This window comes from Perognathus longimembris, chromosome 16 (genome assembly GCF_023159225.1).
Source record: "Perognathus longimembris pacificus isolate PPM17 chromosome 16, ASM2315922v1, whole genome shotgun sequence".
Taxonomy (NCBI): domain Eukaryota; kingdom Metazoa; phylum Chordata; class Mammalia; order Rodentia; family Heteromyidae; genus Perognathus; species Perognathus longimembris.
In genome coordinates this window covers 30,944,672-30,964,174 of record NC_063176.1, presented here as the reverse complement: position 1 = coordinate 30,964,174, position 19,503 = coordinate 30,944,672, and the positions used below count along the sequence as shown (strand labels likewise).

Genomic DNA, 19,503 nt, shown 5'->3' with positions numbered 1-19,503 from the left:
GCATAGAATTAAAGTTTCCCAAAAAAGTTCATTGGAATGCAGATAGAATAATATCTCACAATCCTTCTTATCTTAATCATTTTAATATGAAACTCACATTCTGAAAAGATAATATCTGGGTGGAAATTTATATTTACAGCAAGGAATGTTGCATTGGGAAATTTTTATATGCATGTGAAAATAAAATCAAACTCAAGACTGTGCAGTATTATTCAAAGTAATCGTTCACTATTTTTATTTAGCAAAACTCGACTGAGATTTGCAAATAATATTTCAACACAAAATGAGTAGATCTTCTTTTGTAATACCTTAAAAGGCATTCACAGAAAATTTCAGCATTATTTTTGTACAAGTCAAGTTTTACTGTCTCCATTTTCACATATGTTCAGTTGTGTAGAATTTTATCATTTCTGATCTTGATTCTACAGATGCCCTTAGATTGCTGTTCATTTGATAGCATTTAATTTATTATTTCCCTGGCTGTCCACTGTATTGATATCACTGCTTTTCCATAATTCTGTGGCTCCTGATCCCAACATACAGTTTCTACACTCACCATTCATGTGGAGGCAAACACATCTGTGCAGCACTGCTGATAGGAAAGATGGACAACTCTGATGGGAGTAGCAACTGACTTTGGGGAAGCCATATTGTACAAAATCTCTGTCCATAACCTCTAGCATATGATGCAGAAGAAGGAAAAAAATACCACCACTAAGCAGTTGTGTTCTGTGCTATCCTCCTAGCTCTATCAGGCATCAAAGAGCTTTTAATTCAACGAAGATATTTTACATTTATGAACATTTTATTTCATGTACTCTCCTAAAAACTCAGCAACTATTTGCACACTTACATCATCAGGTAAAGGAACTGAGGCTGAGAAAGAGTACAGAATTTGCCTTAAGGCTACTAAAGCAGCTAGAGGACATTTAGGGCTGGAAGTCAGACAGTGAAGGCCACAGAAATAGACTTGACCCCTAGGCTATCCCTAAGACACAGGTCTAAGCTGCCAGCTTGTAATGCTGAATTGTACTTAGTTCATTCAGACAGACAGAAAAATGTCAGTAATGTCCATCTCTGTGCAACCTGTGAGGATGGCATGTAGGTGTCCTGTCTCCCTGCAAAATATTTTTTAATTTATGACTGCTACCAAAATGCGGCATTTGGAACATATGAATGTTACCCAAGAAAAAAAAGATATATCCCTTCCTTTGCTCACTTACATGTTGCTTTGTTTTGTTCTTGGCACTGGGCCACACTCTTGCTTAAACATGTTAAACACAGACCCTACCACTAAGGCACATCCCCAACAATAACTGGGGTTTGTTTTGCTTTCGCTTTTTTGTTGGTCATGGAGCTTGAACTTAGGGACTTGATGCTGTCCCTGAGCTTTTTTGCTCAAGGCTAGTGCTCTACCACTTTGAGCCACAACACCATTCCTGGTTTTCTGGTGGTTAAATGGAGATAAGACCCTTACAGACTTTCCTGACTCAGCTGGCTTTGAACGATGAGCCTCAGATCTCAGCCTCCTGAGTAGCCAGGATTACAGGCATGAACCACCGGTGCCTGGATAATTTACACTAAAAAAAACACACACAAAAAAACAAAAACAAAAAAAAACAACAACTTCTTGATCCAAATTAAAAACATGTGATCTTACTTGATTAAAGTATGTGACCTGTCATCAATGTAAGCTCACACCATCCCTGTTTGACATTCAGGTATAAAAACTTAGTCAGCTATTTGGTTAAAACTCTGACTTCTTTCCTATTTACATATGTTATTTAGCAATGTTTAGTTTGTCCAAACTCAAGTAACTCTGTTTCTTTGGTTACCCATGAGATAAATTAAGAATGCTTGTAAGAGACCCAGCATATTACCTGCAAGGGGGAATGCGCAGGCCTGTGTTCACATCACACTTTGGAACCAAAATGGTGCAAGCGAAAAACATGAGGTATTTGTAACAGTTGGTCTGAACAAGTGCAGGGAAAAGAGAAGATTCCCAGCTGACGGAGGTTTCTTTTTGAGTCTGGTGGCCAAGGTAATTTGGATAATTTGTATAGTTGTAGGGCAGATTCATGCAGAGTTCCAGGGTAATTGGTTCACATTGACCTTACAATAAATGCAAACAAAATACACATATAAATTGTCTTTTTTTCACTCCCCTCAATTTCCCAGATAAAAACAACTTAATACAAACTTAGTATGCTTTATTCTTTGTCATTAGAGTAGCTAAGACAACTAAATTGCAAGTACTATATATCATTGTTCTGGGATTAACAAAAACATAAGGAAGTTGATTAATGAAGTGTATGGTAAGCTAACATTCATTTCCGTTGAGGAAAGCTAGCACAGTGCCCAGCATGCACATTTTACAGTTTTCTCATTTGTTTCTTTGATTGGATTTATCTCAGAATGACTCCCTTTCATCACTCTTTTTACTCACTTCCATTTGCCTGCTTCTGATTAATTCATCACTTCTAAGATAGAATAGACCATATTATCTTCACTATTATTAAAAAAGGCAACGGATTTAATTAAATACACACTTAGACAACTTCTGCCTATACACCTTATTGTTGATTAATAGATTGAAATAGAAGGCAACACTGTGATTTAAGAACTGGATGTCTGTGTGCACCATCTCTTATCTTGGCATGCTTAATATGGTCTCCTCCAACAGGACCATGCCCAACTGTCCTGGACAGCCAGCACATGCTTCCAGGTCCAACTCTTTTCTCTATCTTCCCTACCAACTTGTCTCCTCTGTGGCTTGGAGAACTCAGTATGGACACTTCTTTGAAGAAGTCTCCTGAGCTAACCACTCTCCTCATTTCTCCTAGAATGAGTCTCTTCTGTGTGTTCTGGTATTTTAAGCATGTTACTGTTCTATACTTGTTCTGTCCTGTTGTGCTTTTTACTTATTTGCCTTCCCTACTTACACAATTTTGAGGTTGATTGGTTTTGTTCTTGTTTTTGTGCCAGTACTGGGGCTTGAATTCAAGGCCAAGATATTATCCCTTCTGTTTTTGTACTCAAGGCTAGTGTTCTACCACGTAAGCCACAGATCCACTTTAGGCATTTGATGGTTCGTTAGAAATAGAAGAGTCTCACAAACTTTCCTTTCTAGGCTAGCTTTGAACCCTAATACTCACATCTCAGCCTCCTAAACAGCTAGGATTATAAGCATGAACCACAAATGCCCAGAAATTTTGAGGTTTTGAGGTTTTTGAAAAAAAAAGGAGACTATTTCTTAGTCTCAGAATCTGTATATCCAACACAGTGCTAGACTGAAGGAAAGAAAAGAGCAGGAGAATGATCCTAGACAATAAAAATGTAAAAGTGCTGACAAAGGATAGTCCTGCTACTATGAATGTCCACAGTCTTGGCACATTTCTAGAGGTGAGACAGGAAATCAGACAAGTTTCCTGTCAAAATTAACCTAAGCAGACTGAAGACTCCATGCCCTATTAAGCATAATTATTCCAATTAAATTTATTTACTTGATAGAGAAATAACATACATGCAAATAGATCCTCAGTAAGAGCTGGTATGGAATATTAAAATAGCCCTAGACTACTTATTTATTGAAAGAAACTGAGGGCTTCACAGATGCTATGTTCATAAGGAATCTGACACTGGCCAGATTACAAACATTACTGACAAAGTGTTATTGGAATCTTTACTTCCTAGGGGAGGCCCAGTGCTGGGAATTGGGCATAATCTTGAGCAAGAATGCATAAACACACACACACACACACATACACACACACACACACACACACACACGGAAAAAAGAAGAGCCAGGGAAGGAGGGGACTGGTCCAGTTTATTGTATCCTTGGATTTACAAAGGAGTGTTGAGGGCTGAACGTTTGTGCCCTCTCACCCCCAGAGTCCATAGTTTAAATCTCAATGCTCAATGAGATACTGTTTGAAAACTGGGGCTATGGTAGGTAATTAGGTCATGACTGCAGAGCCTTCTTAAGTGAGATTAATGGCCTTGCAAATGGGAGACCAGGGAACTCTCTCATGCCCCCCTCCTTCCATTGTGTGAAGATGCAATGAGAAATCTTACCCACTCTACCCTACAAGACAGTCCTCATTAAAGTGTGTGGGCACCCTGATCTCACACTGCCAGCCTCTAGAACTGTGAGAATCAGTGGTGTTTACAAATCACCTGGGTGACAGTAATCTATTATATATTCCCAGACCGAGACAAAGAAAAACACTTAAATTTTTTTCAGCCTATAAATTATGTACCTTGTAAAAAATGAAAATAATATTAAAAAGAAAGAAACAGTGCATCACAAGAAACAGAAACAGAAAGAAATAGTACATCATCTCTCTTATTCCTTTCACCAACTGTGAAAGCTGATAGGCAGGTTTGGAGCTTCCTAGCCTTTTCATGCTTTCCTGTGCCTTTCCATATCTTTCACATTGTATTCACAGAACTTTGCAGACTTAAACAGAGGTTTCAAATTGCTTTCCGCAAAGAATAACCAAACTATTTTTATTATCCTTCAACTTGCTTTGGTTGCTTCATTACTTATCCCTTACCATGACAGTAATGCATATCTCCCTAGTATTTTTAATATACTTGTAATTATCCAAAATTGGATCGTTCACACCAATTTTTGATGCAGTCTTTTGTTCCCCTCATTTTACTTCCTACCACCCCATTGATGTTTAACTTGTTATTAGTGTATTTCCTTTTGGAAAATAGGATATAGGACATGAACAGTTCTTCCATCTTTTGACACATGGAGAATGCATCACTTTCAGCTTTGTACCTTAGGCCTTGGGTACATTTGTTGTACTGTTTGTTACCTCCTCCCTCATTCCCCCTTCCCTCTCCCCCTTTCTGATTTGTGATAAAAATTTAACTTCAAAAAGTTTCAGAGCCAAGGGAGATAAAAAGCATTAAGTAATGCTCATATATTATTTTGAAGATCTTTATTCAGTATGATAAGCTTGATTGGATCTTGTGTTTTATTCCTTCATAAGACATTCTTCAGCGTTTGCTGAACAAGTTAAGCTCTCAAGCTATCTATCTTCCCTAAAATCTGTGGTATATGGCATCAATATATTTTTATTTCTTAAGCATGAGACTCACTTATGAGCCTGATTTGCAATGGTCGCTAGAGGGTGATCACATCACAAATGGGAAGATGCTCCCAGATCTGATTTTTCTGTACAAGTTTCTGCAGTAACTGCTATAGTGTCCTGAGTGGAGATGAGGTTAAATAAACATCCATTTAAAAAAGAAGCCTGATGAGGTGTCAGTAATATTCATCTTTAAGGCTCTGAATGAACTTGTTAACGTCACCCTAAAGCTGGGAGCACAAACTCAAAGATATTACATGAAGCAATATTCAGAAGTCACTGGAAAGCATAGGTTCAATCATGGTTATTTTCATGTTACTCTTCAACATCCAGTTTCATCTTTGTCTCAAACCCTAACACTCCTTTTATCATTATATGTAATTATCTGGTGAAGTATTATCATGCAAACACCTTCATAGCTTTATGATTGTAAGCAATATCTGGGACAAGAAACTGAAATTTGACAAGACCCAGAAATGTCTCTATGTATCCAGTTCTACCTCTTTTGTTCTCAAAGTCAGTAGTAGACTTCACAGTTGTCATTTTCTTGCTCTTCTTTAATGTCTTATGACAAAAGTAGAAACTACCACCTAACTACTATAGTTCACTCTCACCTATTTGAATAAAAAAAACCTTGTTTTATCTTTTAAGACTTAAAATCTCTAGATTGGTCTCTCTCAATCCCATTGTTTTGCTTTATGATTTCACTAGTGAAAAACTCAAGGATTTGACCCTTTGAGAGTAGCAAAGATTGGATTTTGCTGGTCTCATATTCTGGATAGTTAAACATGCCTTCATATCATCGATTTCCTGAACTCTGGCAGTTGAATCTCGAGTACTGACTAAGTTTCAGGCCTTTGGTAGTATGATAGATGGCTGTAGTGTTTGTTTGTTTTGTTAGAAGCCACATTGTGTCGAATTTCCTTCTTTTTGTGATGTCAGTAATTGCGGCTACTTCATCCTTAGACCCATTATTTATTGTGTCATTCACTAATAATATTCAAATCAAAGTCAGTAATTTTCTTTTCATCTATTTATTGAGAATGCTTTCATAGAGAGATCCTTCCTCACATCTGTTATTTGCTCCCAAGGACTGATGGTTCAACCAGGGTTTAACCTTAGATACTTTTTCCACATCCTCTGTACATTTTATTCCTTCCAACTGAGCTTTCAAGAGAAACCAAGGAACTATAGATACACTGAAATTTATTTAAAAATAGTCATTTCTTTCTCTACCTCACTGTTGAATAAGAGCCTTAGAATATGGAGGAGATAAAATGTGTGAGTAGATAGTGAGGAGGCAGTCCTAGGGGCCTGACATTCATTCTGTGACTCATACAGCCATGATAAACATGGAGACAGAGATGGAGAGAGACATGCCCAAGAATGGCTCTTTCCACCAGATTTCCCAGCTGCCTACATTGTACACTGAAGTAGAGTCATAGACTCATTCCTCTATGACGTCCTTGCTCCTACCCTCTACTACAAAGATATGTGTGCATCTTACTTTCTAATAGGACACAAGGATGTATATAATGCTGGGCTATGACTGGACAAGGTAACACAAACTGTTGAAAGCTATTTCTTGTGAGGATTATAATCCTAATTGTCTACAGGTACATTGTCTCATTAGATATGTGGTCTCTGAGGTTTTGTTTGCTTTTCATTGGAAGCCCTTCTGATCATCTAAAGGAAGCCATTGACACTCTCCACTGGAAATTGTACATAGGAACATAAAACAAGAAATGTTTCCAATGCCTAACGCATGAAACTGTAACCTCTCTGTACATCAGTTTGATAATAAAAATTTGAAAAAAAACAAAAATAAAAAAATTAAAAAAAAACTTTTTCATATCAATTTTTAGAGGAGTCAGCTATTCCTGCAGTGTAGTGAGAAATAGTACAATCGATCAGTAGTAATAAATATTTTGCTACACATTGGCATCACCTTGGGAGTTTAATGAAGAGCTGGATCCCACCCAGTGTATGTTTGGGGACCACTGGGAAGTTGCATGATATTTCATGAGAAGCCAAGAACCAGCTTCTGTCTCTCTGAATGTGATGCTGTGTTCACTGGCAAAGATATGGCCCAGATAAAGCCCCTTGAACTTGGACCAGAACCATGAACAAAGAGAAAGTTCTGTTCCTTATAATTTACCTTGTCTGTGGTATTGTACAGCTAACAACTGAGAAATGGACTGATACATAGAGGTAACTGTGCCAAATATGAGAACTACAAGGGGCTGAGTAGTGCACTGGCAGTCAAACAGTTAATTTGTGGCCATGCAAAGTAAACTATCACTGAGGGAAGCTTAGAAATGGCTGCCTCTCTCAACCTCCTTCTCAACATACTTTTTATGTTAACCTCAAGACTCCCTAATGGCTACAGGGCCAGTGAAAACTGCTGCAAATCCACAGTGGTGAGTCCTTTGCCCTTTCAGCATTGCAGCTATCAGTGGCCTTGGCTAAGAGAATGTCTTGGGAAGACATAATTGTTTCTTGCCAATCTAGACTTGACTTACACGCTTCTAGGGTTCTAGCTCTGTGCCAATGTTGAAGCAAACAATAACCTAAAGTGGAATAAGTAAGTAAAACATGAGCTCATGTTTAAGACATTGATTCTGGATATCCATCATTGGGGATTTTCTGTTTCATTGTGAATTTCCCATGAATCTGTTCAGTATTCGTTCCTTCTGCATATGCTATCTTCCCCCACATTATCCCTTCTGAAAAATTTAAAGGGAGCCACTCTACCATTTGGAGCCATTACATTGTCACTTAGACAAATGAACACAGTGGTTTCAAAACCATTTTAGGCCACTAAAGTTTGGGAAAGGTGAAAATAAATCCATGAAAAGAACAGTCTACCAAAGTTTTATGTATCTACCTCCTATTGGCTTCTTGGATAAACTTTTCTTTTTGGAAGCTGTGCTTGAAAGGCGAAGAGAGATAACACCTGCCTGCAGATGGAGCCAAGAACAGAATCTATGGGAGCTGCTGTGGATTTGAAAGTGGTGGTAATGACATGGAACAATGTGGATTTATGGCCCAGTCACTACGACACATTTGTTTCTGATAGAAGCTGATGAAGACCATTTTGCTACTCTTCTGCTACAACATGCAATCTTTCAGAAAGAAAAAAATCAAATACATATACTTTTTTTTTGGAGAGATGGCAGGCTTCAGAGGTTCAATGTCAATGTGGAGGAAAAGGGCTGAGCATGTCATGTCACATGGTTGTATTTGTTAGCTGTTGTACTTACTACAGTTGCTCGGACTGCTGTGTAGGTCACACAGGGAACTGCCACCGCAGGAATCCAGGCAGGAACTGGAGAGGCAGCTTTGGTCTCCTTCTTGGCATGGAGATTGACCTATGTAGGGGGAAAATTACAGTGGCTTTCATTATCTGTACATTCCTGACCCATGATTCGAAGGATCAAGAATGTCTAGTGGAACTTTTCCCAAACTCATGAACCCATGTGGGATAAGGGCTTTCTAGGTTCATTTTCCTGGCAACTAAATTCATTCCAACTATTGGAAAAGTACTCAGGTGGAATGAAAGAAATGGAAAAATGACACCCAAAACCAAACAAACTAGGTGGGTATTTCTTTGACTGGGGAAAAATAGTACTCTCATTTTACTTGCGTAAGATAAAATACATGCCATTTGAAGAGGGTAATATAAATATATTGAGATTCTGAATGCCAAAATGATATGTTTGCTCTCCATTCTCCCTGCTGTAGTACTCCCTCCAGTAATAAATAGGGTATCAAAACCAACACAAGACTGATATTCTATAATAGTGTGCAACTTTTGCAGCTGTTACCCATATTTTTTAGTTTATTCTTAAAAAGTGTCACCAGGCTAGCTGTGATTATGTGAGAACCAGGTCTCTCATTCACAGGTGAATGGCAGCAATCTCTTTACTAATGGGTTTTCCTTCAGAGACGTAGAGAAGGAGCTGCTTTTCCCATTGGTTTCCTGGTCATTTGTAGATTAATTGGATAAAGTGATAAATGACTGTCCATTTTCTTTCATTTCTCCCCTAATATTGTAGCCAACTATTTTCAGATATGTCATGTAGAATTTAGGAAATCTCACAAAGCACCTTTCAGTACAAATGATAGTATGAGTTTATCTGTAACATCCCCATCTATAATTCTATGAGAGTGCTTTTTATCCTGGGTTCCTTCTTATCTCCAGTCCCACCAATGTGGATATTGTCAATCATATCTCACCTTGAAGAAAAGAAATGTCACTATTTTTGTTTAAAATCAGGAAGACTGAACTTTTTTTCTCAAGGTGATCCTGAATTTTTTTCATAAATGTCAGATCTTTTGTATTTTTTAAAGCATCACACATTCATGAATTATTAATCCATTCAAATTAATATAGTGCCTGCTGTGCAATAAGTCTATGTGGAAGCAAAAAGGACCTGACACTGTCTGAGTAGTAGCTCCTACTTGGAACAAAACCTGACAATGCACTACGATTGTGACTGTTCCCTAGAAGACTAGTTGAAGACAGGGTAAGTAGGAAGGGAGATGCGTCACAAAGAAGTCTTTAACCAGGCGGGAAAAGTTGTAATGAGAAAGAAAGAAGATAGCAGAAAAATAACACACAACAATAACAAAAAGACCAAGAGCAGCCAGATATCTGTGGCATATGCCTATAATCCCAGTTCTTTTGAAGGCTGAGCTCAAGATGATAGTGGTTTGAGGCAGCCTAGGGAAAAGTTTACTATATTCCTTATCAATAGGATTTTTTTTTTTTTTTTTTGGCCAGTCCTGGGGCCTGGACTCAGGGCCTGAGACCTGTCCCTGGCTTCTTTTTGCTCAAGGCTAGCACTCTGCCACTTGAGCCACAGTGCCACTTCTGGCCATTTTCTGTATATGTGGTGCTGGGGAATTGAACGCAGGGCCTCATGTATATGAGGTAGGCACTCTTGCCACTAGGCCATATCCTCAGCCCTCAACAGGATTTTTTTAAAGCATAGCAAGTAGTGTGCTCCTGTGGGAAGCATAGGAGGACTGTGGTCCATGCTAGCCTGAGTGAAAAGCAAGACTCTATTTCAAAAACAGCCAGAGTTAAAAAAAATGGGAGGGGGCTAGAGGAGTGGCTCAAGTTGTTGAGCACCTGTCTAGTAAAACCAGGAGTTCAAAGCCCAATTCCTTGAAAAGAAAAATAAGGCCTGAAGTGCAGCAACTGGAGCATCAGTCAATTACAGAGAAGGGTAAGAAAGACCAGATAGGGAAGTAGAGGCAAAGCCTGAAAGGTTTTAAAAGCCTAAACCTTCAGTGGAGTCCAATTCTAATCACAGTGGCCTTCTCCAGCTTGCCTAAACATGCCTTGTTCCTTCCCAAAACTTTCAGCCAAGCAGTACTTGTAGGCCTGATACACTTTTTCTAAGCCCTCTTCTTCTTTGTTAACTTTATTCTTTGCTTCCATGTTTCAATATATGTTCTTCAAAAGCTTTGTCTGAGTTCCTTTGTGGAGACATGCAAACCTTCTATAGCATCTGAAATTCCTTTTGTAATCTCTGCCACTTCCCACTTAGATTCAGACTTACATTGTCTTACAAGTCTTCATTCCTAGCAGGCCTGTCTCCCCCAGAAAAGTGCAATCTCCTTCACCTGTTTTGTTTTCACTTAATTCCCAATATATAACTCCATATTAAGCAATATAGTCTATATTTTAAATTGAATTCATAAGAATAAATAATATAAATTTACTCTTGTTTCACTTTTCCACCCATTTACAATGACTTCTTTTACATTTCACACATATGAGGAAATGATCTAGAAATTCTGCTGTTTCATAGTAAAGATTCCATAATTACTTGGAGTTCACATAGAATTACATAGAAACTGAACAATTTGATCTAAAGGGAATTGCTTGGTTGATATGCTGTCAATAACTCAAGTCTAGCAAAGGATTACCTTTAACACTTCAGAAGACATAAAAAATCAAGCTCTCCTTACATATTATTCCATGAGATTAAGTAAATAGTCTGTGATTTATTACAAACTATGTCTTCGAGGCTTTAGGTCTTGGGTGCTTTTTTAAAATTCAAGCTATCTTAATAATCAATAATCTTTATGAGAAAACATTTATCTATAGGTGACCAGTCTCGTTAGTTTATTCTGTAGCCCAATAAAAACTTGACCATTATCTACCACATAATAGTAGATGGCATTTAATGACATTCTAACCAGGTATTAGTCCTGAAAAGTTGTGTTTAGTGACAGAAACTAGGATGAAGAGGGCTGAATTATCTTGCCTAAAATTGTCTAGATGGTAAAATCAGAGGGCCCTGAAGCTAGGCACTAGACTTCAAGCCTTTATTTTTTTTTCAAATTTTTATTATCAAACTGATGTACAGAAAGGTTACAGTTTCATACGTTAGGCATTGGATACATTTCTTGTACTGTTTGTTACCTTGTCCCTCATGCCCCCCTCCCTCCCCCCTTTCCCCCCCCCCCCCCAGGTGTTCAGTTCACTTATACCAAACAGTTTTGCAAGTATTGCTTTTGTAGTTATTTCTCTTTTTTTACCCTGTGTCTCTCAAATTTGGTATTCCCTTTGAATTTCCTACTTCCAATACCAGTAAACACGGTTTCCAATATACTCAGATAAGATTACAGAGATAGTGTAGGTACAACCATAGGAAGGTGATACAAAATCATCATCAATAATAGAAACTTCACATACACATAGGACGTTGAAAGTAGTTACAACTGTGATATAACAATTGTTTCCATAACATGGAGTTCATTTCACTTAGCATCATCTTATATGTTTATAAGGGTATAGCTATTGGGCCTTGTGATGCTCTGCTATGGTCAAGCCTATATTTTTAACTATGAGACTATACTGAGAAGGGATACACTCAAGGCAGTGATATTTAAATTTGGGGTTATTCCTGCCAGGCCCAAACCAAGAGCTTTCTATATAAACTAAAACTTATAGCAATGAGTATTAAACCTTCTTCAACAGCTATCAACACATTTAAACACCAACTTAGTTGAATTACTTTTGCTTTTTAGGGTTAATACATGGCTATCACACTCCTTATAACGCATGTGTAAGCTTATTGCTTGGTAATGTGAGACCATAAGCCATCCTTCTGAACGTGGTTATTTTAGGAAGCTATTACTTTCCATTTCAGAAGTCAATTTCCTCTCATTGGAATCGAATATCATTTAATTGGATACTATACACTAAACTTTTTCTTTTTTTTTTTTCACATTCGAGAACTTATTGGACACAGTGTGGCGACATGGCCTGGTGGCCGAAACTCTGCCCTCCAGCCTGGCAGCCTGGGCAGGAGGGAAAGGGGTATCATCCAAGCCGTCTCGGCAACGGGAACCCACAAGGCAACACTCTACTAAACTGACTAACTGTCTAACTAAGACAACTGCTCCACAGACATATGAACAGGTCAAATCTTTTACAAATAAACATCCAATGAAGAGAAAAATGACAACTCTAACATCTTTATTCACAGAGCACTCTAGGGTGATGGGCAGGCGGCCAAAGGCCAGCATCCTCACTGGTCAGGAATCTGGATGGGAGATGAGTGGCCCAGGTGTTCACAGCCCAGGGCGGCAGGCGCCAGGCAGGGGCAACAGACAATGGGCACTAGGACACTGTGCACTAAACTTTTTTCTTGATCATGACTTTCCCCATCAACCAGCTCACTGATTTCAATCATGTTGCTTCACTTCCACTTGCCACCTAGATGATGATTTTTCAGCACATATTGATGTACTTTCTGTTTAACAAAAGGAACGGTGCCTGACAGTCTTTCTAACAGAATTATACGATTGGAAATTTCCACAGAGTCTATTATATTTCAGTTTCTTCATTTGTAACTGCTTGTATACCAAGAAATCAGTACTTGGAAGGGGAAAAAGGAGAGAGGTAGATGAATGAAGTGGGGAACAGAGGAGAATGCAGTCAAGAATTCATCATACATACCACAGAATTGAGAAAATGAAGGAAGAGGCTAAAGAGTGAAAATGTTGAAAGGATGACACGGCTCAAGATGTACTGTATACACAAACTGCCTTGTTAAATGGCAAAAAGAAACAACCTCAGTACTTACCCTAAAAATCAAGAAAAGGGGTGGATGAGAATGTTGAAAGGGGTGACATTAATCAATATGTACTACTCTCATAAACCTGCCTTGTTAAATAGCAACACCTATGTACAAAAAGAAAGAAAAAGTTTGTGGGCTACGTGGCCCACTGTGGGAAATTAGGGATTACTGTGGAAATCCTCCTTAATTTCAGCCCTACTAGCCTCCGGGGGTTTGCTTCATTGGGAAGACCTAGCAGCAATGGGATGTGGCAAGGCCCCCCGACACACTCACTGTAGCTGCAGCCCTCCTCATCACTTCCGTCCTTGCAGTCTTCATCTCCGTCGCATTGGAAGGTGCTGGGGATACACTGTCCATTTCTGCATTCCACCAGGCCCTGGCTATGACAGGCTAGGAGAAGCCAGAATAATACTTACCTTGGTTATTCATGCTTCTTTCAGTCTACAGAATAGAAAAGTGATTCCCATGCACCAGGCATGAAGTGTCCTTCATACATGAATGCTTGCATCATTGCTTTTTTTTTTAAAATCACAAGGGCGGTTGAACAGAACATTTCCTTCTAGACCATTCCCTTTTTTTTAGACAAGGACTTACTAAAATTAAGATTTTTCTTAACAATGATGTGATTATGGTGATAGTAATTATATGACTGGTAAGACAATTCATATAGGGTTTATTATATGGCAAAAGCTATGCAAGGTACATTGTATATGTGATCGCAAATCCTCATACAAGTCTTTCAAAATAAAGAATAAAATCATTGTCTTAAAGATGAGGAAACTGGGGCAGAGCCAGGATATGAAGGCAAGTTTGTCCAACCCCAAATATATCTATATCTACCTAAGCCAGCATTTACTCTCATCTCAACTAATCAGCAATGAAATGCATGTATGAAAGAACTCATGGAGTACTTTGCCCACAGTGAACCGTTTACTCCCAAAGTCATTTGTGACAGGATATTTGAAGGAGATAGTCTAGCAGCCACTAATCATCTGGCTTCTGTAATTGTTTAAAATTTCACTCTCCCAACCTTCTTTTTGTGTATCAGAAACCCACATCTTCCAGGGTGCCCAATGGCTCATGCCTTAATCTTAACTACTCAGGAGGCTGAGGTCTGAGGACTGAGATTCAAAGCTAGCCTGGGAAGGAAAGGCCATAAGGTCCTTATCTCCAATTAAACATCAAAAGAGCCCAGAAATGACTCTGTGGTTCAAGTAGTAGAGTACTAGCCTTAAGAGGCAGCAGGGGGTGGGGTGGGGGTGGGGAAAGCCCAGGGACAGCACTCAGGCCCTAAATTCAAACCCCAGGACTGGTGAAAAAAGTAAAGAAACAAACTGTGTCTTACTTTACTGAATTTCCACCCGACATTAAGATTGTAGCACTTGAATCAAGATTCAGTGCCAGATCTGTTTTTCCTCACATCATGGCTTTCACGTCCTTGCTCTCTTCAGGTCATCACAATATGGCTCAGTTTGTGACATTAAGGTGACAATTCATTTCAAATTCCACTTAAGACAAAGGAAAGCCAGGTACTATGTTTGTAAAACTTTCCATAAAACTTTTCTTTTGTGAAAACTTTAATTGATAGCCACATTTCGCCTCAAATTATAAGCCCACTTGGTTTGCCAATTTAGGCTGATGATTTACAGCAGCTGTGGGTTCTACTACCACAGACTCAAACAAGCACAGATTAAAAAAATGTTTAGGGCACACAAAGTGTGAAGAAAGGGTAATACAGTCATTATGTTCATTGTACATTCTGAAAAATCAGAACTATGTAACTTAAGGGTAGGAATGGGAGGGAAAAGATGGGGAAGAATGATGGAAGGCATTGATCAATATGCATTGTGTTCATCACCTGACATATAGAATTGTAATCTCTCTGTACAACCTCTAAATAATTTAAAAAATGTTCAGGAAAAATAATATGCCTCTACTAAATAAATAGTTATTCTTTTAAACTGTTCCCTACTAGCAGTAAGGAACTTTTTTGTTTTGTTTCTTGCCAGTCCTGGGGCTTGAACTCAGGGCCTGAGCACTGTCACTGGCTTCATTTTGCTCATGGCTAGCACTCTACCACTTGAGCCACAGCACCACTTCTTGCTTTTTCTATATATGTGGTACTGAGGAATTTTATTCTTTCTTACTAAGAATAATATATTCTCAAGGAGGTAAAAGGAAAGTGATTAATGGTCACATTTGCTGCTGGTTTTGTAGCATACAAACAAGCAGTAACAAAAATTTTAATCTCTCTGAAAAACAAGCTCAACAGTAATAATGATCCCATACTTTTGCTGTATTAGTAAGAACATTACATACTCTCTTCTCCCTGGAAATTCTCCATGTATTCTCCCATAAATGTCCCCTGAGAATATATTTGGAGGCGCCTACAAGAAGTTTAGCTGTTCTTCCATAGTTTTCAGGAAAACAAAGAAAAGGATAAAAACAGAAGAAAAGATACTCCAGTCTGTGGGAAGAGGATTACCTTTTTCACAGTCACAGACATTTAAAGGAGACATGCACAATGAGCAAAAAAGCACACACTAACTTGGCCAGACCAATCAAATCAAAGTTGGAGCTTGGGGAAAAGTCAAGCAACAACACTGCATGCTGACTATATTATGTGACTGGCTCATTGCCACACTGACTAGAACCAAAGTATGATCATCTCTCGTTTGAACGTTGTTTAGATGGTGAACCTTGAGAACAGTGCTCAAGCTCAGGTACAGACTAGACAAAAAGAAATGGAAAAAAAAAAACCAAAGTGGAGACATCGATCAAGATACATTGCATTCATAAACTGATTTGGTGAATGCTCACTCCTTTGTACAACTACTTAAAGGTAATAAAAATAGAATGAAAAATGAAAAAAAATCAAAACCAAGAATCCTTAGGACACTCACAGCAATTGCTTTCATCAGATTTGTCTATGCAGTCATGGTCACCATCACACACCCAATCGATAGTAATACAGCGCCCATCTCCACAGCGGTGTTCCTTCATGTAGTGACAATCTGGAGAAAAGGAGAATGTGTGATGGTGAGTCGAAATAGCACAGAAAACATTTTGAATTCTCAGGCTTCCAGTTCTAGTGGAGAAGAATCAATGCCCACCATAGCTCTGAGACAAGTAACATGCCACTTAGCAACAAGTGTGAGCCCACTGCCCACACCATCAGGGGATAGGATAGCTCAGATGACTAATCATTCTGCCTCACTTTCCCAGGGCTTCACCTTTGTTCTCATTAGGCGGCTTTGCCTTTTCTTAGGGAAAAATGTGTGATTTCTGCATTGTTTCAAATAAGTTAGGATAATGGTTTGCATTTCACCATGAAGATAAGTTGAAAATGGATTTGTGTCCAGTTATGTTTCTAAGAATTGTGATTTAGCTGGGAGATTGAAAAAGAAACCACTCCTTCTATACTCTATCTTGATGCTAAGCCTAGGTTTAAAAGTTGTGTGTAGATTCAGAAATAGATTCAATTAAGAATCATGAATCTTCATGAACAGAGCCACTGTCACAGACTCCACAGAGACCATGGAGCTTGAAGGGTATTATGGAGCAAGAATGGTATGCCCACTAGATGAAGACAATAGCCATCTTGAGAACACAGATTTCACCACACTCTCAGAGGCCTGATGTTGAATGACAAGATGGTGCTCTTCCACACACTAATGTACTTTGGCTCTTTCTACTAACCCAAGAAGCTACAAAGCTACCCTCATGGCTGGAGTTTCTGTATTTTCTGTTTTCTCTCTGCAAAAAGGAGGGCATGTGCTGGGTGATCTCAAAAGCCTCTGAAATAGTAGAGTTGGTGATTTATAGGAGTTTACAATTCTCTCCCATCTATTTTTTTGTAATTTATTTATTAATTAAACAAATTTTTTGACAGGTGTTGTGAAAAAAGAGTACAGTTACATAGTAGGGCAGTGTGTACATTTCTTGTGATATCTTGCACCCTGTTTTTCTTTCCCTTCCCTAGGTCAGGTAGACATATATACAATATACAATGTACCAAGAACATATACAGTAGCCACGTGGCCAAGCCCAAGAAAATTCGCGTAGGGCCTTAAATGCAATGTCAACATTAGACAATATGTTGACAGTAGTCTTACATGAACGTACATACATAGCTTTTGAGCTATTGTATTCCAATGAGAGGTCAATTTTTGACCTTTATATGTTGAGTAGTTGTTTGGTTTTAGTTACATAATGTTGGGTCGCTGACCCAATCCTGTGGGAAATACCATTTGACAAGAAGTTTTTGGTTTCACAGACCTGGTCTCTACTGTCTCTCTGTCACCCGAGCTTAACAGTCATATATCAGGGAGATCAGGCCCCTTTGTTTTCTGTGTTCTAGGCTTGTCTTGCTAACATTATTTGTTCAAGTTCTGACCATTTTCCTGCGAATAACAATATTTCACCATTCCTAATCGCTATGTAGTATTCCTTGTGTATAGGTACCATATTTTTTGGATCCATTAATCTGTGGAGGGGCATCTGGGTTGTTTCCATATTTTGGCTATTGTGAATTGTGCCGCGATAAACATGGAAGTACAAATGTCTTTTTTATATCTTGGGACCTGCTGTTCAGGATAGATGCCTAGGAGTGGTATGGCTGGGTCATAGGGTAGGTCTATGTTGAGCTTTTTGAGAAACTTCCATACTGTTCTCTAAAGTGGTTGTATTAATTTGCACTCCCACCAACAATGGAGAAGGGTTCCTCTTTCCCCACACCCCCTCCAGCATTTGTTGTTGCCTGAGTTCAGAGTCTCTCCCATCTCTTGTTCAACTGTAGTCCATCCCATAAGAGAGCTCAGATCTGTCTATCATAGGATGCTTTGCATACCCACAGACCTCAATATTTTTGGAATATTGAAACTACCAGATAACTCAGGATGAGGCCACTTGTGACCCTCACCACTTCAAGACTTCCCTTAGATGGTACTCCAAGCCTTCCCAACATTCCTAATTCTCAACATTCTCTAATGCTAGACTCTAACATTGTTTTCCTGGTGTCCATTCTCATCTCAGTTTTTCCTTTTGTTCCTATAATCAGTCAATAATACAGTTCTAAAAGTATTAAACTATTCATAAACCCAGAAGGTGAGTAGGTAAGAGTAATCTTTTCTGATTCACAAGATGGTATTTGCTGGTTTACAAGATGGTATTTGCAGTTGAGCATGGTTCTTTAAAAGAGAGGCTCATCCTTTAAGATATAAAAAGTTGGCGTTTATTTGAACATGAAAATATGTCTTCTTGACTCAAGGTTTTAGCTAGTACACAGGGAGTCCCTGTAATGCTGGGGAATCAAATACAGGAGGGATCTTTGGTTCATAATACTTCATAATTGGCAAAATTTTGCTCAAGACCTAAGAATACTACAATCCACTGGCTCTAGAGAGAGGGGAAATAGAGCACAGACCCAGAGAAAGAAAATTCTGCCCAAGGTTTTCTCATCTTTCTATTCTGCTTCCTTAACATGGTGCTAATATGATTGTTCATGTAAGTAGTGCAAACAGTCTGATTGACACAGTGCTTCCACAAACTTCTTCCTTCTGAAAAATAAGAGACCCTTACCTTTTGTAATTTTACCTGCTGATCATACAAAGAGGGAGCTACAGGTTCTTGGTAATAAATGTCTGTGATATTTAATGAACACCTTCAGTGGACCCATAGTGCTACTCACCACAGTTTTCCTCATCGCTCAGGTCCCCACAGTCATCATAGCCATCACATACGAGGCTGGTGTTAAGGCACTTGCCCGTGTGACAGTGGAACAGGCCTTCACTGCAGTCTACAAGCAAAAAAAGCTTCCAGTGAGTCACCGGAGAGTGCTGAAGTTCCAGTGGTATTTTATGTCACAAAAGCCTCTGATGGTAACCCAGTCCATATGTATTGGTTTATAGGTGAAGTAACTTGTCACCAAAAGTTCCAATGACTTGTTCAAGGTCACTTAACAAGCTACTGCAGAACCAAAGCTAAGACACCCCACTCCCAAGCCTCACACATCAATGGCTTTTCTGGAAGTTTTTATTTGCCTTTTGCTTTAGGTTCTCTGGAAGATTCTGGATAGTCCAAGGTGGGAAGAGGCATTCTCGGTGCACCACAGTTCCTAGTGAAGTTCATGTGTGCACAGAACGATGACTTTAATAGGAGGTAATTCTTCCCTAAACATGCTTCCTTTGGGTGTCAGTCTACATTGCATGAAGATAATGGAGAAATAAGTAGTCTGGATTATAAAGTTATCAATCTCCTTTTCATTGTTTAAGACACTTGAGAGCTTCATATAAGAA

At 38.8% G+C, this 19,503-nt stretch overlaps 1 protein-coding gene across 1 annotated transcript in view; it reads right to left on the bottom strand.

Moving 5' to 3' along the window:
- Positions 1-19,503, bottom strand: part of Corin (corin, serine peptidase) — a 270,666-nt gene that overhangs the window by 54,478 nt on the left and 196,685 nt on the right. The window contains exons 7-11 of the mRNA XM_048364609.1: positions 18,897-19,004; positions 16,111-16,221; positions 13,481-13,597; positions 8,369-8,476; positions 1,881-2,112 (exon numbers count right to left, since the gene is read on the bottom strand). Of these exons, the coding sequence (XP_048220566.1) occupies positions 1,881-2,112; positions 8,369-8,476; positions 13,481-13,597; positions 16,111-16,221; positions 18,897-19,004 (676 nt within the window). The remainder of the gene's footprint in view (positions 1-1,880; positions 2,113-8,368; positions 8,477-13,480; positions 13,598-16,110; positions 16,222-18,896; positions 19,005-19,503) is intronic.